The sequence below is a fragment of the Podarcis bocagei genome (assembly GCF_964188305.1).
Source record: "Podarcis bocagei genome assembly, chromosome: 14".
NCBI lineage: Eukaryota > Metazoa > Chordata > Lepidosauria > Squamata > Lacertidae > Podarcis > Podarcis bocagei.
The window spans coordinates 5,984,807-6,008,398 of NC_138139.1; the positions used below are offsets into that span (position 1 = coordinate 5,984,807).

At 42.0% G+C, this 23,592-nt stretch overlaps 1 protein-coding gene across 1 annotated transcript in view; it reads left to right on the plus strand.

Annotated features, from left to right (window-relative positions):
- ADAM10 (ADAM metallopeptidase domain 10) overlaps nt 1-23,592 on the plus strand; it is a 52,760-nt gene that overhangs the window by 26,295 nt on the left and 2,873 nt on the right. Inside the window, exons 5-15 of the mRNA XM_081170567.1 lie at nt 1,685-1,788; nt 2,932-3,081; nt 3,864-3,956; nt 6,468-6,651; nt 10,126-10,289; nt 11,799-11,982; nt 13,017-13,167; nt 15,795-15,978; nt 16,798-16,906; nt 18,509-18,729; nt 22,927-23,053. Coding sequence (XP_081026693.1) covers nt 1,685-1,788; nt 2,932-3,081; nt 3,864-3,956; nt 6,468-6,651; nt 10,126-10,289; nt 11,799-11,982; nt 13,017-13,167; nt 15,795-15,978; nt 16,798-16,906; nt 18,509-18,729; nt 22,927-23,053 — 1,671 coding nt within the window. The remainder of the gene's footprint in view (nt 1-1,684; nt 1,789-2,931; nt 3,082-3,863; nt 3,957-6,467; nt 6,652-10,125; nt 10,290-11,798; nt 11,983-13,016; nt 13,168-15,794; nt 15,979-16,797; nt 16,907-18,508; nt 18,730-22,926; nt 23,054-23,592) is intronic.

The following is a 23,592-nucleotide window of genomic DNA, read 5'->3' on the forward strand; positions in this document are numbered from 1 at the left end:
CCCTGAGCTTCAAGATCCAAGGTTAGGGGCAGGAATGCATTGAATAAGGTGAAGTGTGTCCTGCTGAACTCTGTGCAAGTGTGACCAAACTGTTTCTTGCATCATCGTATAGAGTAGTAATGGTGACACAAGTAACCTCCAGCCCTAGAAGTCATAGATGACATGTATATTTTGTATTATAGCATCATTTACTTAATTGGGATGGAAAAAATAAACCCCAAATTAATATATATTGCTTCTCCTTCTTTGACCGAGTTCAGGTCCAAACAAACACATGAGTAATGCCAGTGTTCTTCTAGAGCATGAGTTAGGCATCTTACTAAAGGGCTGGCTAACCTTGCAGATGCTCCTGGACTACAACTCCCATAATGCCTGGCTGTATTTTTTAAATTTATTATTAAATTATTATTTCTTATTGGCCATGCTGCTTCTTTGCCTCAAGAATGCTACCTGAGAGCCAGTCAGGATATATTACCTGGTCACTGGACTCATGCTCTGGTAACCTCCCAATTAGACTGTTGCAATGTGCACTATGTAGGGCTGGCCTTGAACATGATTTGTCAACTTCATCTTGTCTAAAATACTGCAGCCATGTGATCAGGTGGGGTTTCATGTAAAATGTACATGACCTCTGTTTTGAAACAGCTGTATTGGTTGCCAGCTAGTTTCTGAGCCCAGTTCAAGATGCTGCCATAAAGCGCTAAAGTACTCAGGCCCCAAATATCTGAATAACGACCTCTTTCTTTACGGATCCTGTCAGATGTTAATATGTGCAGAGAGGGCCCTCAAGAATCATGGGGAGCGGGTGGCAGCCCAGGAGGGGGCATAATGGGTTTTCGTTGTTTGCTGCAGACACCCCCTTTACCTTGGCCTTTGTCAGATGAGATTTTTGTGAGGCCACCTGTATCGCCTGATACATATCCTTTGGTTTGTTTAAATTCCTTTATTAGCTTCCTCTACAAACCATGAACTTGTAACCAAAGTCTGCTTTAGAGTTTACAGCTCATGGTCTTGTCCATAGGGAGACAAACCACAAGCCAAAGAAAATGGATAACATTTTAAAGCAAAACCATGCCTTAACCTCACAGGAGGTCCAGAGGTGGAGCACAGTATCCACACACACTCACATTTATAGTAAGCCATGTTAGTGTTACATGTGAATGAGTCCTCTACTTGTGCAACCTGTTGGTAGCAGTGGCATTTGGGCCTAATTATTGCTCATATCAGTAATAACTAAGTTGCAGCTGGAGGCACTATTTAACATTAGAGAACAATTTGTAAATAATTGCAGCCTTGTTGTGAGCATTTGGTATCAAACCCTGAACATCTCTTTGTTGGCTCCTCTTTGTACATACCTACTACCTGATTCTTCTGTGCCTCTCCAGTATTCAAGCTCTTAAACGCTGCATAGTCAAAACTGATATAGTCCTTATTAAACTGTTCATTGACATTAGTTAACTCTTTTTTCCCTTTTTAGTTACTTTGAAATCACTGTAATCTTAAAATAGGATGCATTTGTTTTAAACATGGAGGGAAATGGAGATCTGAGGTTCAAAACAGCTTATGAGGAAAGCATGCAGACTGTCTTCACTAAAAAGATTTGATAGTAACTTACAAAGTATTGGGCAGATCTGTCACTAGTTTCATAATTAAGATCCAACTAGTCACTTGGTTTGTGTTCTAGGATACCCACATAAATATGGACCACAAGGTGGCTGTGCAGATCATTCCGTATTTGAAAGAATGAGAAAGTACCAAATGACTGGTGTAGAAGAGCCCATGAACCAGGTATATAAATATAATCATTTACTCCTGACCCCCACTACTCCATATTAGGAGGCTCATAGCTTTGTAAAGGAACTTACACTCTTTAGCCAGAAGCCAAAGAGCTGTTTACTGTAGCCATGACCAAGGATCATGCCTTGTGATAACTATGTCATTATTGCAGACTCTCCCCCTTCAGTTTCAAAAAGGAATTGATATATGTCATAGGAGGACTGTATGAGAAATACAAGCTCAAAGAACCCTTGATGGCACAAAACTAGTTAAACTGTTACTTGGATCTGAATCATATTACCTGATAATGCAGTTTACATTAAATTTCCTGAAGCTTTACAGTCAAGAACATGGATACCATTAAGCTAAGTTGATTTATTAGGTTTTCTGATTTTGATTAAAAGTTAATTGCAGCTTTTAAGAACATTTTAAATACCTGTCAGTAGCAGGCCTAAAAACTTGGCTGAAAATTTCCTCAGGCTGCAGAAATGTGTCTTTTTTCATTGAAACTTCATTCATGCATTCAACTGGCTCATGAGCTATTTTATTTCCTCTTAGTCCTTAGATAAACTTTGCATGTGCCAGATTAATTGGAGGCAAACATTTTTAAGAGCCCAGTCACTGTACCAGTACGTATGGTAATAGGGGAATGTGGCTGGATTCAAGCAACTGTAATTGTGGACAGTGCAGAGATGTGTCAGACCACTCTCTCACTAAAGAGGACAACCAGGTCCTGCGTGATGGAGGATAGAAGCTTCGGTGTTGAACACATCTTTGCATATTACTGCATCAAAATTTACCAGCCAATACAAATTGTTAGTCACCACTTGCCCACAGTTACCTTCTACATGTTGGAGCCCTGCTTGATTTGAAGGTTCTTAACAGGCCTTATTTTCTCTCATTTCCCACCCCCCTGTTTTTAATGCAGATTGTTACTATTGTGTTACAGTGCATAACGTTTTTCATTGTGTGTAACTGAGGCTGCAATCGTAATTATACTTACCCAGGAGTGAGCCCCACTGAATTCAATAGGATTTACTCCTGAGTAGTCATGGTTAGGATTGTGCTGTTGGTCTCTGTATTCTTTGAACTGGAAGGCTGTATAGAAGTGTTATTTATCTATATTGCTAAGCCCCTTGGCTTTGTATGCTGCAGCAAACTTCAGAAGAATCTACCAATCATGGCCCAGAGCTTTTAAGAAGAAAACGAGCTGCTCAAGCGGAAAAAAACACTTGTCAACTCTATATTCAGACAGACCACCTATTCTTTAGATATTATGGAACAAGAGAAGCTGTGATTGCACAGGTAAGTGTTTAACTATTGCTTCAAGTGATAGTTTTCTTTTAAAGGAGGTGAAAGGAGGATGTCCTTTATGTAAAAAGTCATCTTAATGTACAACTGCCTACATTGTTCTTTTCTGGGAAATTGTCATGTATACAACTTTTTGCACAACACAAAAAGCACATTGTCAGCAACAGAACCTATAGTTACTTGTGGATGTGCACTATGGGTATTTATGTATCTCTAGAACATACGATAAATGCCCATGCAGGGGGTGGACCCTGAAATTTCCCTGGGATGTGGTAGAGGACATGCTTATTATTATACAAAAGGTTCCAGGTTCATCTCCAGGTAGGATTAGAACCCCAGAGCAACAGCCTGTTATTTTGTACTGCTTTTAATAGTTTTTAAACTGCTTTTATATTGCTGTACATGGGTGGTACATAAATACTTCTTTAAATAAAGAAGTTGCAGATAGGTAGCCGTGTTGGTCTGTCATAGTCAAAATAAAAAAATTCCTTCCAGTAGCACCTTAAAGACCAACTAAGTTAGTTCTTGGTATGAGCTTTCGCGTGCATGCACACTTCTTCAGATACAGATGTGTGTATCTGAAGAAGTGTGCATGCACACGAAAGCTCATACCAAGAACTAACTTAGTTGGTCTTTAAGGTGCTACTGGAAGGAATTTTTTTATTTTAATTAAAGAAGTAAATGAACTAAATGAATCAATGGTTTAAGGCCGCTCCCTTGACATTTTGCCTCTCAGAGAACTATATGCACAGAACTTTAACCTTCTTCTGTTTTAGATATCCAGCCATGTTAAAGCAATTGACACAATTTACCAGTCAACAGATTTCTCAGGAATCCGAAATATCAGTTTTATGGTGAAACGAATAAGAGTAAGTACTCTGTAATTTAATTTTTAGAATTTCTGTTCCTTGCAAGCTCTAGCTAACTTAGCCATTCCTGCTAAATAAAGTGTTTTCATTTTTTTATAAGATGTTTATTAAGATTTTCAAAAGATTACAAAATAGTAAGAAAAAAATAAAAATACAAAAAATAAAAATAGCTAAAAACAATTCAGTCTTTCCATCACATGTTTTTCATTTGCTTATTTCCCCACCGCCTCATGCCTCCCTTTTCTGTATTCCAGTTCAAATTGTTAATTCAGCAAATCCCTCCCCTCTTCATTCTCTTTGTCTTCAAATTTAAAAATATTGTAACATTAAATTATTACCTATTAATAGCCATTTTCTCATATTCCCTTACAGCATTACAGCTAAAGACCACTTAGTTTCTATCCAGCATCATTCTAGCATTCATTAATTTTACAATATTTCTGTAAATAATCTTTAAACTTTTTCCAATCTTCTTCCACCAACTCTTCTCCCTGGTCTCGGATTCTGCCAGTCATTTCTGCCAATTCCATATAGTCCATCACCTTCATCTGCCATTCTTCCAGGGTGGGTAGATCTTGTGTCTTCCAATACTTTGCGATGAGTATTCTTGCTGCTGTTGTGGCATACATAAAAAAAATATCTATCCTTCTTTGGTAAATAAAGTGTTTTCAGTTGCCTATTATTTATTCCAGTAGTCCAGTGCTGGTGAACATACTGTTAATTCCTACCCTATTTACACTAATGGAATAAAAGATGTGGAGGCAACTTTTGAATCTTCACTACAAATGAAACCAGCAACAAAACGTTGCATAGAGAAATGTTTTTGGTCAGGATGCCAGCCAGCCATACCTCTTCCAGGTTACCCATTTCATTCCTCCTCCCACAGCTTGCCATCCTCCCCCAAACACATTCAGTGTTCCATAGCCGCAGAGCAGCATGAAGTTCTTCCCTCTTGTGTGTGGTACCATTTTGACGCAGTGGCGTAGCGTGGGGGGTGCCAGGGGTGCCGGCCGCACCGGGCGCAACATTTGGGGGGGCGCGTTTGGCCGGCCCTCCTCGAGGAAGCAGGAACCCCACTATCCTTGGACCTCCTCCGAAGGCTGGCGGTGGGGCGGAGAGACCTCACGCCGCCAGCCTTTGGAAGGCTGCTCCGAAGCCTGGCAGTGGGGCGGAGAGACCTCCTCCCGCCGCCAGGCTTCGGAAGGATGCTCCAAAGCCTGGCGGTGGGGCGGAGAGACCTTCTCCCCGCGCCAGCCTTCGGAAGGCTGCTCCGAAGCCTGGCGGTGGGGCGGAGAGACCTTCTCCCCGCGCCAGCCTTCGGATGGCTGTCCTGAAGACTTGTGGTGGGAGCAGTGGCGTAGCGTGGGGGGTGCAGGGGGGCCTGCTGCACCTGGCGCAACATCTGGGGGGCGTGCGGAAGAGACTCGAGTGCTAAAATCCACGGGTTAGGGGGCGCAAATTACTTGCCTTGCCCCGGGTGCTGAGAACCCACGCTACGCCACTGTTTTGACGTAACATAAGCATTGAGATTCTCCTCCAAATTCCACTAATAGAGGGGTGACTGAGATTCTGAAAATCTCAAGGAAAATCAGTTGGTGAAATTAGATTCTTTACTAAGAAGCCCTGCCTAGTATAGTGGAGAAGTTTTGGACTTCACATTTGGGTCTGAATACCTGCTCAGTTTTGGAACCCGCTGGTGGGCTTAGACCTAGTCACTTTGTCTCAGAGAGATTATATAATGGAATATTAATAATATAGCGCTCAGACTTGATGACATGAAAAACAAATCTTACGGGTTTGAGAGCAATAAAAGGCAAATGTTATTTTTCCCCACCCCTTCTTAAAGTTTAAGCTTGGTTGACCTTCATCCCTCTGACACTCAGATTCTGGGTGTGATATTTTATCTCCATTTTCCGGCCAATATAAATTTTATGCCACTCCATCTGTACTATTGGGTGATGGTATTGAGGCCCTGAAGCTTTCCTATAACTGCAAATGTTCTTTGATTCCAATTACATTTTCCCTTAGAGTTCAAGGGATTTCTCCTGTGCTTTTGCTTCCTCTTTGTTTAAATTTACTAGCCTCTAGGAATTGGAGTACATCTGTTGAACTTATTACATTGTTACCATTTACTTGTTGTCCTTGGGTGGTGATTAAAGCAGTTCCTTGGCTCTTGGCAAATAATCTTTTCTCTGGTCCTGTGTCACCTCATACCATGCCTCTTAATGACTGCAACATCAAGCCACAAATTGCATGTGTTGAACTGCTTTTGCAGATCAAGCACCACAGAGTTTTCTTTCCCCCTCTGAATGCTTTTCAGCGGGTACTGTTCATATAATTCATTTCTGAGTCACTGAATGTTAAACTGGTGGGATTGAGTAATGTATATTATTATATCTGTGAATCAGTCTTTTGCAGTGTGGATTCTTACAGTGAGCATAGGTTACATCTTTGAAAAGCTGCTACTTGGCTAGCAAGAGTTATTTGACACCACAGAACCTTTTCTTTTAGATCAACACTACTCAAGATGAAAAAGACCCTACCAATCCCTTCAGGTTTCCAAATATTGGTGTGGAGAAATTTTTGGAACTCAATTCTGAGCAGAATCATGATGACTATTGTTTAGCCTATGTGTTCACTGATCGTGATTTTGATGATGGTGTCCTTGGCTTGGCTTGGGTTGGAGCACCTTCAGGTAAAAAAAAATTAAAAATAGTTTATGTTGCTTGAGTGAAGTATAGAGGGCATCTTGTGTGTTAAAGATCTTAAGATCAAGACCAATCTGGCATCTCCAGTTAAAATGATATCTATTAGCAAGGATATCTATTTACCTGTATCCTGGAGAGCTGCTGCCTGTCAGTGTTGTGGCAGTGGTCTGGCTCTATACACAGAGTTCCATCATGGCCATCATTCTTAAATGGTTGTGTTGCCTAGTTTAAACTCCTAGTGTTACTGAAAGGCAGCATACCTTGCTACCTGGCAGGCTTGCCTGACTGAGGTGATACTTCTTTTCACTTGTACTACGTAGTTGTCATATGCTCCTTACTCCCACAAAAGTATATGAGGCACAGGAGATTAACTTCCACCCTACAGCTGAAGTGTTGAAATAAATCTTAACCAGCCAGAAAAAAAGTTATAACTTTTCCTAACTTGATAACCTCCAGACATTTTGGACTACAACTCCTATCAGCCTCAGCATCATATGGCAGTGCTGGCTGCAGCTGATAAAAGTCATAGTCCAAAATACCAGGAGGGCACTATGTTGGGGAATTCTGTGCTAGACAATACCAGAACAACTCCCATTTGGTATCATCAGTGCCCATTTAAACTGTGTAAAGTGGAACCTCTGGTTATGTACCATCCTCCTTACTTTGGGTAACGAGCTCCGCTAACCCGGAAGTAGGTGTTCCGGGTAGCAAACTTTGCCCCGGGATGCGAGTGGAAGTCACATGGTGGCAGTGGGAGGCCCCATTAGCAAAAGCGCGCCTCAGGTTAAGAACGGTTTTGGGTTAAGAACAGACCTCCGGAACAAATTTAAGTACAGTGGTGCCTCGCAAGACGAAATTAATTCGTTCCGCAAGTTTTTTCTTCTTGCGAGTTATTCGTCTTGCGATGCACGGTTTCCCATAGGAATGCATTGAAAATCAATTAATGCGTTCCTAGGGAAACCGCCTTCAGACCAGGTCCGGGGGCAGTCTGTCCCCCGACCTCTTCTGAAGGCTGGGGGGGGGGGGACAAGGGCTTTTCTTCCCACCCCCAGCCTTCAGAAGGCTGTTCTGAAGGCTGGTGGTGGGAAGAAAAGCCCTTCTTCCCACCTCCCGCCCCGCAAGCTCCAGGGACAGAAGGGCTTCACTGCCGACCGCCAGCATTTTAAAAGCCCCTGCTGTCCCGGGGCGATTTTAAAATGCTGGCGGGCGGGAGCGAAGTCTCTGCTGTCCCGGGGAGATTTTAAAATGCTGGGGGTCGGGAGCGAACGCTTCGCTGCTGACCCCCAGCATTTTAAAATCTCCCCGGGACAGCAGAGAAGCAGCCCCCTGCGACCCTCTCCCGGCTGGAGAGGTGACGTGCGCCTATGGCAGGAGCCTCCATAGGCGCGCGTCACCTCTCCAGCTGGGAGAGCGCGCGCGGGGCTCCTGTAGTCCTTTTCAGGCATTGTCATTAGGATTTTCCTTTTTGTACTTATCCAAGTCACCTTCGGGGAGCAAGCCTTAAACAGGAGAATGTCTTTTGAACTGATTATGGCTTGAACTCACTAACCACTATGCAAGTGACTTATGGGTGTTTCACTTCAGGGCATTTGGGTGCATGAAATACACTTGAGGGCATTTCTCTACATAGCATTTGGATGGCAAAAATAACCTTTCTTAAGCTGCTTTGGGAGTCAATATTGACTGAAGAACAACATATACATTAATAAGTAATGTATAGAAGAAGGAGGGAAAATTATCAACTTTCTCCTTCTGCAAATATCATTTTTAAAGCCCACAGACGGCTGGTTATTTTGGCAACTCTTGCATTATTTTTCTGCAGACGTAACATAGCCCCTTCCTCAAAAACAAACAAACAAAACAAAACCTTCGAGAGACTACTGTTAACCTCTGCATAGCACAATTTATGTTATTTTCAGGTCACAACCTATCCCACCATCCTATTAAAATTCCTGTTGATCAGTTGTTACATCTTCAGGAAGACAATTTTGGATAACTGTGGTAACTCAGAAGTGGGTGTGACTTGTCTAACTGATATTTTTGTCTTTGTGGTTTCAACCCAAACTTCCCGAAGAACAGTTGGTCTGTAAATATACTCTTAAGAATGAGTCATACTGCTTGCTGAGATAAGCAGATATTCTTAGGCTAAGTACTTTGCAACAGCAAAGTGTGCTATTTAAGCACTTGAACTGTAGCACTTGGAAGAATCACAGTTTAAGAAGCACATATTTGAGGACCTCAAGAATTTATAGTCTACCCCTGCAAGTGCATGTTGGCCTCCATATAGAATAGACTGTTGGCCATTGGGGGTTGCAGCTGAGGGTGGGAAAAGTTTGTGGCAGTGCAGGATTGTAAAGCTTTCTCTCTGCCCCACTCCGTCTCTCTCTGAAAGCCATATGAAAGGCTAAGGGTCACATAAGGCTGCAGGTTCTCCTCTCCAGTATAAGATAAAACTTTTTTTCCTCAGTCCAAAATTAGATATTTTACTGAGGCATAGTTTGTAGGTCCCCCCCCAAAAAAAAATACTTGTCCTGCTAAAATCCTAAGATTATGATCTTAGGGACCACAAGGGTCAGCTAGTCCAACTTCCTGCAATGCCCACAAACCTGAGATTAAGATTCTCATGCTCTACTGATTGAACTATCCCAGTTGTGAGACCCTTTCCAAACTTGGCAACAGAATGGAAGGTCAGTGATACATGTTGGAGCAAAGCATCAAAACTTCAAATAGAGCCTGAATGGAATGATAGGATTGTGGAAAGTGGTCATAGGATCATGGAAAGCTGCCTTGCACTGAATGAGACCACTGGCCCATCTAGCTTGGCCTTGCCTACACTGACCAGCAGCCGCTCTCTAAGGCAGGCTTCCTCAACCTCGGCCCTCCAGATGTTTTTGGCCTACGACTCCCATGATCCCTAACTAGCAGGACCAGTGGTCAGGGATGATGGGAATTGTAGTCTCAAAACATCAGGAGGGCCAAGGTTGAGGAAGCCTGCTCTAAGGTCGATCAGCCAATTCGTAGGAAAAGCTCACTGTGTCAGTTTGTTGTTCTGTGGCAGAAGTTCTGTGTTGGAGATTATTCCAAATGATACTAGAGGTGGAGTAGTAAAATTACATAAACTAAAACAGTTCCTCACTTAACCCTAAGCAATGAAATGTCCACTTAAGTAAAGTGTGGAATGTGCCAGAAATTTGAACTTCTGATGGAAGGGAATGCTTTGCAGGGGATTAAACGTGGCCAATAAATCTGCCTGTCATTCACTATTTGTCTGCACAAAGAGCTTTGTTACAGTTGCTCCTTGCTAATTATGCCAGAATATAGGGTGAGATGTTTTGATAACAAAAGTAATGGCGAGAAAAGCTCTATTGTGGCATTTTCTTAGCTGGAATATGTATTCATAGCTTTCTAGTGAATCTAGAATAATCCCCTTTTAAAATGTTTTTGCTTAATTTTAACTGCAGGGAGCTCTGGTGGTATATGTGAAAAGAGCAAGCTTTATTCTGACGGCAAAAAGAAATCGTTAAATACTGGCATCATCACAGTACAGAATTATGGTTCCCACGTCCCTCCTAAGGTCTCTCATATCACCTTTGCACATGAAGTTGGACATAACTTTGGTTCTCCAGTAAGTATGAGTGTTACAGCTGCATTCCTATCTGGCCCTGCTTCTACAGCAGATAAGGAGTACTCAAGAGTTGTGCTGAAATCCTCGCTTCCCGTTTTGTGTAAATAGAACTGATGTGAGTTGTGCTTCTCCCAAGTGAACAATTTGTTGCATCCAAGCCTTGTCTCTTTAATTTGGGCAATCAGGAATTATCATACGTTCACAGTGCACTTATGACCATGTGCAACAGAGCAAATGCTTCTCTCTCTCTCTCTCTCTCTCTCTCTCTCTCTCTCTCTCTCTCTCTCTCTCTCTCTCTCTCTCTGAAATGACATTTTAGAGCCTTTGCTATGGCATAGTTGAAAGAATACTGGCTTGTTCCTATACAGTTTGGCCTTGTTTTTCACAGCCTGCAGGGTCACATGTGCTAGCAAGCTTCTGCAAGATAGATGTTAACAAGGACTGAACTCTGCTTTCCAAGAACATGTCCTTTGCAAGCTTCAGTGAAATTACTAGGACTTGTATGAGTTGTGGCAGGAGTAGTTTGCAATAACCATGTGGAATATGCTGTTTGTATAAATACAAAGGCGGACACACTCTCTTGTGTGGACACAGTTATTGCAACTTGCCTTGCTAAAATGTAAGCAATGATATATAGTCTGGTTAACATAATGTGGAGAATCCATTTCTTTGTCCTGGCTTTTGATAGTGTTAAATATAAATCTTATCACTTATGCCAATGTTTAAGAAAAAATCGCCACGTCTCTTATGGTTTATGTGACTAGCTTGTATTGATACTGAACACCTTCCACTGGGATATAAAACATGTCGGGATTAGCAATGCCAATTTATGCTGAACTTGGAGTTTGGATGCTCAAAGCACTTTGAAATATTAAAATGTTTTTTGTTTTCATAGAATCATAGAATGGTAGAGTTGGAAGGTGCCCATGGGTCATCTAGCCCAACCCCCTGCAATGCAGGAATCTCAGCTAAAGCATCCATGACAGATGGCCATCCAACCTCTGCTTAAAAACCTCCAAGGAAGGAGAGCCCACAACCTTCCAAAGGGAGAATGTTCCACTGTCAAATAGCTCTTACTGCCAGAAAGTTTTTCCAAATGTTTGGTTGGAATCTCCTTTCTTGTAACTTGAAGCATTGGTTTTATCTATTGCTAGAATGGTTTGTTGCAGTTTTAAGTCTAAATTTTACTTCAGTTGGTGCTCAGACTGTTCATATTGTGCAGATAAGGGGATAACATATTGGTTATTAATGGATAAACATATTAGTTATTAATGGATAGAAACAATCTATCGAATGTAACAAAAATATAATATTGCTTATGGGTGCTGGTTGGTGAATGTTCTATGAAACGTTTTCACATTAATTCCAGGAAAACTGGCTGCAAATATCATTTCTCCCTAACCCTGCCTGCCTCTTATCCTGGGAACATTCACTCCTCCACTAACACTATTACTGTAAAGCTGCCTTTAAGACAACAGAAAATTAAACCGAGAATTATCTCTCTTGCAGCATGATTCTGGAACAGAATGCACTCCAGGAGAGTCTAAAAACTTGGGACAGAAAGAAAATGGCAATTACATCATGTATGCAAGAGCAACATCTGGGGACAAACTTAACAACAACAAATTCTCTATCTGTAGCGTTCGGAATATCAGTCAAGTTCTTGAAAAAAAGAGAAATAATTGTTTTGTTGGTAGGTTGATAATTCATCCATGTTTTTTGGGGGGAGGGTGATATGGGAATAGGGTATCAGTATGAAATCTAGACAGTCTCAAGACTCCCCAATTTGTCATTTTTGAAATTTTCACTGGCCAGTTGTCCCTCTAATAGATAAAAAAGAAAGCCAAGCAAGCAAGAACCTTGCTTGTCACCAATAAACTACAGCTCTGCTTGTTCACAAGTGTGTCCCGTTTTTCTGGGTCCTGTTCAGGGTGCTGGCATTTACCTTTAAAGACTCAAATGCCTGTCCCAACCTAGCCATGTTTTGAGATCTGCTTGGAGCTCTTCTTCAAGGGCCCTTCTTAACAGATGTGCACTGTGTCACAACAAAGGAGAGGGTTTTTGTGTTGGTGGTGTCCTGATTGCAAAGCATCTTTTCACAAAGAAATGCACCACACCATTAAGTGGCAACCTTTTTACTCCTGGTTACGTTTCTGTATTCCCAGGCATATAAATGCATGCAGTGCCTTAGCCTATGGTTTAGCTGTTGCCAAATATTATTGCTAAAGTTACAATTTAAAGTTCCAGCAGAGATTCGGCAAGCATTCCTTTTGATTTGCAGGCATCACTTAAATATTTTTTCATGCCACAGGCCTATGTGGCTGTTCAAAGGATATTTTTTTTAACTGACTAGTCATTTTAAGAATTTTTTTGTACAGTTTTTTTTAGTTTACATAGCCATATATGGCTCTTATATTGCAGCATAGAAATACTTTTATCAATAAAATCATTATATTTGTTCACTATCTTGGAATCTACTGGATGGAGAGCAATATCCACGGTACCCCCCCCCCCCCGGTGAAAGTCAGAGCAAGCTGATACCTGCCTCCTGCAACACACTCATTAGAAGCGTTCTGGGAAATGTTTCCCATACCTGCTCTGGTTATTTAAAAGGAATTTCCCTTTTGTTTTGGTTCAGTTAATCACTGTGACCTCCAGTGTTTCTCTAAATATCTCACAATATATGTTTAAGGGACAAAGTGTTCTGAAGATCTTCCTGCTTTTCAGAATCTGGTCAACCTATCTGTGGGAATGGATTGGTGGAGCAAGGAGAGCAGTGTGATTGTGGTTACAGTGACCAGTGTAAAGATGACTGTTGCTATGATGCAAACCAACCAGAAGACAAGAAGTGCAAACTAAAACCAGGCCAGCAGTGCAGGTATTGATGTCCAACTTGGTTTTCACTATCCAACTGCTTGACTATTGCTGCCCCTGAACATTTTGCCAATAAGTATCTGTAAACCACAATTTACAGTGGCAATTGAAATTATTCAACCCCCATTTCAAATTGTGTTTGTTATCAAAATTAAAGACTTTCAGCTGTTTGCAGTGAGCAGATCAAACAGAAGCAATTGAAATAGCTCAATACAGTGGATGCTTCCCCAAATTCAGCTGGCATACTGGCTTCTCCAGTCTCACTATTACCCAACTCCCTGAATAGAATCCCTCACAACAGCACAAATACAGCAGGTGTTGTCTCATGATGCTTGCTGTGTGCAAGGCCTGCCTGGGAACTGAATGCCCAGCACTGATGTGGAGCCTTTATGCTGTGCAGGCTCATTGGCACCCATTGCTGTCTCCTAAGGTGAGTAAGGTGCTGGCCTCATGTTCATCTTTGGCCAGTCTCTGTCGGGCTGCTAAGACTGGGGGCATATTTCCAGGTCCCTGTGGGTGGGATGTGGATGAACCTCTCTTTGGGGTGGAGGGGGTTCAGAGACCAGGGGTGGCGGCTGCCGCCTGGAGGACTCCCAAGGAGAGGAGGTGTCACAGAAAGAATGTAGTTGGTCAAGGGAGCCATGGACTCCAAAAGGTTGAAAACCCATGGGCCTAGGGGTTTGCTGAGCATCAAATTTGGCTGCATGTTAGAAATACAACGTAAGTCAAGAGAATGGTCCAAGAAGGTAAGTGAAGAGCTCATCGGCCTTCACAAACAAGGAGCAGGATACAAAAAGATAGTGAAGGCACTGAATGTTCCTAGAGGCACATAGTTGGGAACATAGTTTGCAAGCTCAAAGTTAAAGGAACAATGGTTACATTGCCTGGATGGGGCAGGGGGGAAAAAGCTATCTGTGGCACCAACCAGATTTTTGAGAAGGCAGGCTGGGAAAAAATCTTGAGTGACTGCAAAAGAGCTGCAGCAAGACTTGGTGGCAGCAGGCACTGAGGTTTCAGTGAGCACAGTAAGGCACGTACTAAATGCAGAAGGTTTCCATCCCAGAACTCCCAAGACGTACACCACTACAAAAGCACAAGAAAAGTCAGATCCAGTATGCTCAAAATCATATAAATAAGTCACAGAAGTTTTGGGATTCTGTTCTGTGGAGCAATGAAACAAAATTGGAATTTTTCGGCCCCATGGATCAGCGCTGTATCTGGAGGAGGAAGAATGAAGCATATGCTGAGAAGAACACTCTGCCTACAGTGAAGCATGGTGGTGGCTCGGTGATGCTCTGGGGCTGCTTTGCATCCTCTGGCACTCAAAACTTGCAGTGTGTGGAAGGCAGGATGGATTCACTGAAGTATCAGGAAATCCTAGGAGGAAATATCGTGCCATCTGTGAGGAAGCTGAAGCTTGGACGTCACTGGACAGTGATCCCAAGCATACCTCAGATTCCACCAAGGTTTGATTGCAGAAGTCCTGGAAAGTTCTACAGTGGCCATCACAGTTACCTGACTTGAACCTCATAGAAAATCTCTGGTGGGATTTGAAGAAGGCGGTTACAGCATGCAAATCCAAGAGTATTACTGAACTGGAGGCCATTGCTCCTGAGGAATGGGCTAAGATTCCTCAGGAATTCTGCCAGAAACTGCTGTTTGGCTATGCATCTCTTTTGCAGAAGGTCATAGCAGCAAAAGGCTGCTACCTAAGTACTAAAGATACTTGCCCTGGAGGGGTTGAATAATAGTGAGACTGAAGAAGCCAATATAAGTTGCAATTTCAGCTGAATTTGGGGAAACCAATTGAAGCATCTGTTGTGTTGAGCTATTTCAATCACTTTTGTTTGATTTGCTCATTGCAAACAGCTGAAAGTCTGCACATTTTGATAATAAACCTGATTTGCATTGGGGTTGAATAATTTTAATTGCCCTGATACATGTGAATAGAGTCACCTTTGAGGCTTTTCAGTAGTATATGAGTTTTTTTTAAAGAACACCGGTGGTGACAAAGTCCATGTCTTTTTATATTGTCGATCATGCTAGCTTTAGTCCTCTTTTCTGGCTCTGCTTTTGAGTTCCAAATTCCAATTTTCTGTTTTCCTCCTGCCAATGGTATAGAACACATCCCTTCTGTTTGGCCTTTGATTCAGCTGACTAGGCTGTTTGCTCCTATTGATGTTGTTACCTCTGTTTTGCTTTTGTTGAATATATTTTATTTATTTGTTGCCTTGAACACTTGAAAGGCAGCTAATAAATTATTTGAAACTGAAGGAAGTGCCACAAGTAGGGCTGAGTGTGTTACACGCGAAAAGGGGACCCACATATTCTTTTCAGTGCCTTGTTCTTTTTACTACTGATTTAAGCTTTTGAATTCAGCTAAAAACTATCAATGAGACTTTAAACAACCCTGTTATACCCACAGTCATAGGGATTAAACAGTGATAGGAGGCACCTTTTTAAGAGCAAGCTTATCGGTTAAAGTTTTGATCTATATTGGTGATGGGCTGTAGAACAAAAGCTAAAGTTAATCCTTCCAGCTAAATAACGAAAGGGTATGTGTGGGCTGAATAAGGTGACAGGAGGTACCTGTTAAGAAGTGACAACTGAGTATTTCCCTCTCTTTTACAGCCCCAGTCAAGGTCCCTGTTGTACACCATCTTGTACATTCAGGGTATTTGGAGCAAAGTGCCGAAATGATTCTGAGTGTGCGGAAGAAGGGAGGTGCAATGGCAACACTTCTTTCTGTCCAACATCTGCACCAAAGCCTAACTTGACGGACTGCAACAGAAATACACAAGTTTGCATAAATGGAGTAAGTCTTCTAGAGATGTTACAGAAAAGCTAAGGAATCAATTTCAGCTTACATGCTGCTGGCCCAGGATGATTGTATATTTCTCCCAGCTGGAATAAAGCATTTCCTTTATTGGGTAACAAGTGGAGAACCTGTGAATTTTCTTAGTGTTTAGGAAATGGCATTCTGAAGCTTTGCATTGTCAGGCCTTGTATTCTGCCCAGTCTATATCAAGTGCCACCAGCTGCTGCATCCAGTTTTATTATTTCCAGAGTGGGCAAGGTATTACTCTCTGTACCGAAAAATGTTCACAATATATGGTGGTGGTGGTTCTTCCTGTACAAATGATGAATGAAGGAACGTCTCCACCCCCATCGTTCTACCCGGACACTGAGGTCCAGCACCGAGGGCCTTCTGGCGGTTCCCTCACTGCGAGAAAGCCAAGTTACAGGGAACCAGGCAGAGGGCCTTCTCAGTAGTGGCGCCCTCCCTGTGGAACGCCCTCCCACCAGATGTCAAAGAGAACAACAACTACCAGACTTTTAGAAGACATCTGAAGGCAGCCCTGTTTAGGGAAGCTTTTAATGTTTGATGTATTATAGTATTTTAATATTTTTTTGGAAGCCGCCCAGAGTGGCTGGGGAAGCCCAGCCAGATGGGCGGGGTATAAATAATAAATTATTATTATTATTATTATTATTATTATTATTATTATTATTATTATTATTATTATTATTATTATTATTACTACGACTACTACTACTACTACTACTATTATTACCTTAAGTTTTCTGGAATGTAAAGTATGTATGGGAAATAATTGTATCTTTTCTTCTCTAGCAATGTGCTGGTTCTATCTGTGAGAAGTATGGCTTGGAAGAATGTACATGTGCCAGTACGGATGCAAAGGATGATAAAGAATTATGCCATGTATGCTGCATGGAGAAAAGTAAGTTCTCTTCACATTAAAACATAAATAGTGTAAGCTTGGATTTTGATACTAGAATTTCAGATACTTTTATTTAATAAAACTGAAGCTGAGGAAAAGTTTGCAGAGTTATTCAGAGAACCTTACCATGAAGAAAGATGATTGCCTCAAGAGGTGGATCTTGTGTGCCATGAAGGACAGCCAAGTGTGAGGACACAATCAACTGAGAGGTCCTGGTAAAAGCACTTCTAGCCACTGAGGCTCCCTGGGACTCCAGTGACGGAGTGGGATCCAGATTCATCCCCAGACTGTGCACCTGAACAGGCAATTGACCAACATCTCTGACATGGAAGCCCCTCACCGACAATACCTCCATCCTGTCAGGGTTCAAGCTTGGCTTATTTTGTGCACAAGTTAAAGGTAAAGGTACCCCTGCCCGTTTGGGCCAGTCGTGTCCGACTCTGGGGTTGCGCGCCCATCTCGCTTAAGAGGCCGGTGGCCAGCGCTGTCCGGAAACACTTCCAGGTCACGTGGCCAGCGTGACGAAGCTGCTCTGGCGAGCCAGCAGCAGCGCAGCACACAAAAACGCCGTTTACCTTCCCGCTATAAAGCGGTACCTATTTATCTACTTGCACTTAAGGGTGCTTTCGAACTGCTAGGTGGGCAGGAGCTGGGACCGAACGACGGGAGCTCACCCCGCCGCGGGGATTTGAATCCTCGACCATGCGATCGGCAAGTCCTAGGCGCTGAGGTTTTACCCACAGCGCCACCCGTGTCCTTGTGCACAAGCTTTATTTAAAAAATCTCTGCTCCTTTGCAGCAGAAAATGAAATTACTCATGTGAGAAACCATCCCAGTGCATTGTGTGCTATTCTACTAGTTCAAATGGTGTTCCTCTCTTTTCTCTTTCAACCACCAAAATGCCTTGGCTCAGTCCTGGTTGTAACACTTCAATCTCATGAAGACTATCCATTTAACCTGAGGGCAGGAGGAACCTCCAGCCCACCAACCTAATTAAGCTCACCAGACCTCTGAATTTGACCCATGAGGCCTTTCAGGCAAACTGGATCCATCTATCAGTTACCCAGTGACCTGTGATGTCAGGCGTAAAGATCTGTTATCTCTGATCTTGGCAGTAAGTGATGACAAGGGATCTCAGATCTTAGTGCTAAGTGCATCAGTACTTGTACCGAGATAAGCTTATATCTGGTCTTTAATGCTGTAGTGCTTAGCACTGAGATAACAAATAAGCCTCTGCCTGCTCTTTGTAAAAGGCAGCAAGATCTTAACCCATGATATGAGAAATGGCAACCCACTCTTGGAGCATTTCCATTCATCCACAGATTTCTTGCTTTGCAATCCTGGCTTGAATTTGAAGTGGGGAGGCAAAGGAAGAATCATGACACAACAAGTGATTGGCAGTTGTGTGGCCCCACCCACCTGTCAAAATGACCCATGGATCAATTTCCTACCCCTGATTTAAGTAATGATTGCTGTCCTGTACTTCTTACGTTCTTTCAATACACATGTAATTGTGGGCAGGCTGTTGCTTCTGATGCATTTTGTTGTATTGCTCTTCCTAAAAATAACATCTGTTCTTAAAATGTTTTTTGCTTTATCCAGTGCTTCCAGACTCCTGTGCAAGTACAGGATCTGCTAAATGGAAGAACTTCTTCGATCACAAAACTATCACCCTGCAGCCTGGGTCACCCTGCAATGATTTTAAAGGTTACTGTGATGTGTTCATGAGGTGTCGATTGGTAGATGCTGACGGCCCCTTAGCCAGGTTAAAGAAGGCCATTTTTAATCCAGAGCTGTATGAAAACATTGCAGAATGGATTGTTGTAAGTTTTTAAACATAAGAAATCTCTAATACTATGTTGTAAACTGTGGTAAAGCTTGCCATTTTCAGTTGTTTTGAATTTGAATTAAATCCCACCTCCAAAAAAAACCCCTCTTTGATTGCCACAATTCTACAATGCTACCTTGATGAGTAGTGCTTTTACAAGAGCAGTAGTTCATTTTCTTCAGAGCCATTGTAGCATCTGCTTTGCTAATATGTAAATATTTACTCGAAGGGTAGCATGCTAGCAGTTTTATTGATGCACCACTAGGAGTCAGGTCCGCCCCCCCCCCCGGCCCTCAATATGGATAATGGTAAAATTCTCCTGCAATCATACAGATTCTGCTTTAATAATGTTGTATGCTTTTTCTAATGAAGCAGAGTGGTAGTACACTGTTGAATAAAGTGGGGTGGGAGGATAACGAAAAGCCATTAAGAATTGCTAGAAGCTCTACTCGTGAGCTCTTGTAATTTCTAGTTTTCAGAATTTGTGTATGTGTAACATTGGCCATGGTTGCTGGGGCTGATGGGACATATAGGTAGTTCAGCTACATCTGGAGAACCAAAGGTTCCCTGTAATATTATATTATATTATATTATATTATATTATATTATATTATATTATATTATATTATATTATATTATATTATATTATATTATATTATATTATATTATATTATATTATATTATATTATATTATATTATATTATATTATATTATATTATATTATATTATATTATATTATATTATGACACAATAGATAGATATATTTAGATAGATATATTTAGACACAAATAGATAAAGCTTGTTGCCAGCTTTGGGTATGACAAGAGGTGAAAAAGGCTGTTGTGCACTTTCCAGGCTTTAGAAGACAGTGTGCTATGTGGCTAGAACATTGGACTTGGTCCAGGAAGAGCTGGCTTAGATTCTTGCTTGGCCATGAAGCTTACTAGGTGACCTTAGGCAAGGCATGATTAGTACAGTGGGGGTTGACATGAGGGAAACTGCATAACCCTGTGCTTCTTAGAGGAAGGGTGAGATAAAGATCCAATAGGCAGGCACTGGTGCCGCTTCACTGATTTGTGTGCATCTGTATTGGCTGAGTGCCAGGAAAAATAGATTTTGATGTTTATATTTCTATGCTGCTTTTCATTCAAATGAATCCCAAAGCAGCTTGCAAACAATAAATAATAGTAACATGGTAGAGCATAATAGAACATCACAAATACAGCATGAATCAAATGAAATAACTAAAAAATCATCAATATAATAATTACAATCTTTAAAACACTATTAACAAAACAGCAACTAAAAAACAAGCTGCACTGTAATTAAAGCAAAAGTCATATGATTAAGAAATCAATACAGCATGTATAATCTATAAAACAGTATTAACAACATGAACAAAAAAGCAGCCAAAAATACACTAAGCTCTGTTAAATTCATAGTGCACCCCCATGAATCATATTCTTTCACTCTGTTCAGCGCATTGAAATACAGTGGTACCTCAGGTTACATATGCTTCAGGTTACATACGCTTCAGTTTACAGACTCCGCTAATCCAGAAATAGTGCTTCAGGTTAAGAACTTTGCTTCAGGATAAGAACAGAAATTGTGCTTCAGCGGCGTGGCAGCAGCAGGAGGCCCCATTAACTAAAGTGGTGCTTCAGGTTAAGAACAGTTTCAGGTTAAGTACGGACCTCCGGAACAAATTTAAGTACTTAACCCAAGGTACCACTGTACACATGTGCATAACAAATACCTTCTGACGGTTCTTCAGGCCAGACATGGGACAACACTGGTGAAACCAGCCACCCTATGATGGAAACAGTCTCTCCTCAGAGTTTGGAAACAGCTATCTTATAAAATCTAGGGCTGGATGGTGGGGCAAAGCAGGTGGGAAAAGCCATTACCTGCTGGCCAACTCAGTGTCTCTCTCACAGTTCTTCCTCTGGATATTACTGTGTTTCATTTCACATTTTCCCTTTATTCACCAGAACAGGAAATGTTATGTTATAATGAAACATTTTCAGGGTTGTTTAGGAATGGAAAAGAATGGGAATTGCCAGATAAGAAATTTTCATACACACACTCAGTAGCTAGGTTTATTGCAGTAATATGTTTTTGACCAGCACATTTTCCAAACAGTGACCATTGCCCGTGTCCATGGGCATAGCCATGATTTTTCTTAAGGGGGGCAGGCTTTTGTTGGAGGAAGCAGAACCTCAGTTAAGTATTTTTCTTGATTTTTATTGATATGCGGGGCAGCTGCACCCCCCAGCTAAGCCCATGCCCATGTCCTTTAAATCTGGTCTCTTGAGGGGCTGATTCTCACCTCATTACATTAGAGAAGCTCTGCCATTGTCTTACCATGGTTGGTGGCTTGTTCAGGCCTGGATGCCACTGCATTCCTTTATTCCTGCTGAATTGTGATTGTCAGACACGTTCTGTTTCGTCTGGTGACCAGTCAGCCTCCATATCTGTACTACTTCTAATGAGACCTCATGGGAGACAGGTCGTGCAGTCAGCTCTTCCTTAGCAGCTCTCAGTTTTGTGTGCAGTAAATGGTAGTTGGTTGAATTCTTTGGTGCCCTCTGATTTCCGAATCTATAGCTGCTGTATATGTCTCAGTTGTAAATGGTTCCTTATACACTGCCAAAAGTGCAGCCATTTCAGCTTCCTTTTGCCACCTTACTCTGAATCTGGCCAATCTAACTGCTGGTGCAGTATCCATCTTTTCTTCTCTTAACAAATTTTATGTTTGGCCACGGTTTTTAAAAAGTTCAATAAAATGTTGTCCTGTTCCAGTTTTATCTTCAGCATTTTCAGGTACGGGGCACATTGTTAGCTCTAACATGCAACTTGGGGCTGAGGTTTCAATATTTTGCCATACAAATATGTACTGTGTACCTGGGCATGGAAAGAAGGACTCTGCCTCCTTTCATCACTGATGTATCACTTAGCCAAAATGATTAACATAATTCCCAAATGCCAGGTCAGAATAGCACCTGTGGCCAGCCCTCTGCTCTCAGGAGATTTGCATATGATGAGTGCCCTTTGTGACACAGATTACAGGACAGAGAATGGGACCTTTTCCCCCCACCCCAATTCCCACCCTGTCTGCCCACAGGAGATTCACTTCTATAATATATAAAAAGTGAGATGTCACTCATCTCTTATTTGTTTTTCCTGCTCTTGTCCTGTGTTCTGTCTTTTTCTCTCTCAAATGCTACTCTCCCCAGCGAAATGCAGCTGCCATTGTCACAACCCACCAGTGTCCTGTTCCAATCTCTCCTCCTTTAGTAATTCTATTAGTGTGGTATTGTCTAGTTTTTCCTATGGAGTTTGGGCAGTTTCCAAGCTGGAGCTTAACCTTTTATTCTCTATATCAGTCCTGGGAAAATTCACTTTTCTAGACTCAAGTCAGTTTACTTTTTTGGAAAATGATTGCATTAATATATGGATGACTGCTCTTGATTTTAACCTGCAAATTCAAATTGAATTAAAGCCAGAGAATGTAGTGGAGAAACTTCAACACAATAATTAGATTTGCTAATGGTTAAATGGCTTTTGCTTTGCAATTTGTGAATCATCCAACTTCAGCCTTGTTTCTAGTGCTGGGGTGGGGGAGGTGTGAGGAGGGCAAGTGCCTGTCCTGAGAAAGCAGATGACCTGTCCAGGTTTGGGTAGTTGAACTGGTTTCTGGATTCATTTGCCTCCCTCCTGAGAACTTTACCCATTTGATTTTTCCTTTAGTGCTGTAACTGCTTTTATAACCATCTAAACCACTCCCAGGTATGCTTTTATAAAAGGTTTAACCAAACAGTAGGTGGTTGACAGGCCCTCAACGATGCTGCTTCGTTCAGCTTTACTTGAGAATAGTCAAAACAAGCCGCCTACTCTCCTTTCATTGCTGGGGTCTGCATGCCCTCTGCTGCCACCACCAGACCCCCTTCTGGTGGACCATAGAGTAAGGCAGGTGGGCTGCAGCTGAGGAGCCAGCAGCTAAGGCTGGGATCCATGGGTCTCTCCCCAACTCCATGGGGGCTCTCAGGGGTCCTAGAATCTCATTCATAGAGACCTCTGGTGGCATTTGAGGAATAAAGCTATCTCTTTGCACTGATATTAAGATGCAGTAGGGTTGTACATGCACATCTATCTTAAAAATAGTATTTTGTGTTCTGTCACAATATTTCAGATATACTGGTGGGCTGTCCTGCTTATGGGGATTGCGCTGATCATGTTTATGGCCGGTTTCATTAAGATATGCAGTGTTCATACCCCAAGCAGCAACCCAAAGCTGCCACCACCTAAACCTCTCCCAGGTAAGCACCTTCATGTTGTGACTTCTGTAAATTCTGTATAACCTCTTCTGTATAATGGAAAATGTCACTGGCACCTTGTAGTAGTTGCACTATGAAAGGGCAGGGCTGTGTTTCCTCAAAATGCTCTTGTATATAGAAGAGGAAAACCTATGAGAAGGTGCTGCCCTATTGGACACTCAGAGGCTTAAAAGTCAGTTGTCCCTTCAGCTGTCAAATCTTTGTGGACTTAGTATAATGGGTGGTATCCTTAACTCCTTCACACTAATGGGCTTGTACTGCCTCTAAAGGAGTAGGTATGAAGCTTATGTTATTGGAAGTGCAAATGACCTAGGTGGCTGTTACCTGTTTAGTCTGGTGCAACAGCTGTATCTGATAGCCCATGTGTTGCTAACATTGAGAATGGATTACTGCAATGTGCTCTGTGTGGGCCTTGTTCACATAGGACAAGCTAGGACAGAATGCAGCAGCTAGACTACTGATGAGGGCAGAAAGCTGGCAGCATGTGACACCTCTGCTAAAACTTCTGTACTGGTTGCCCA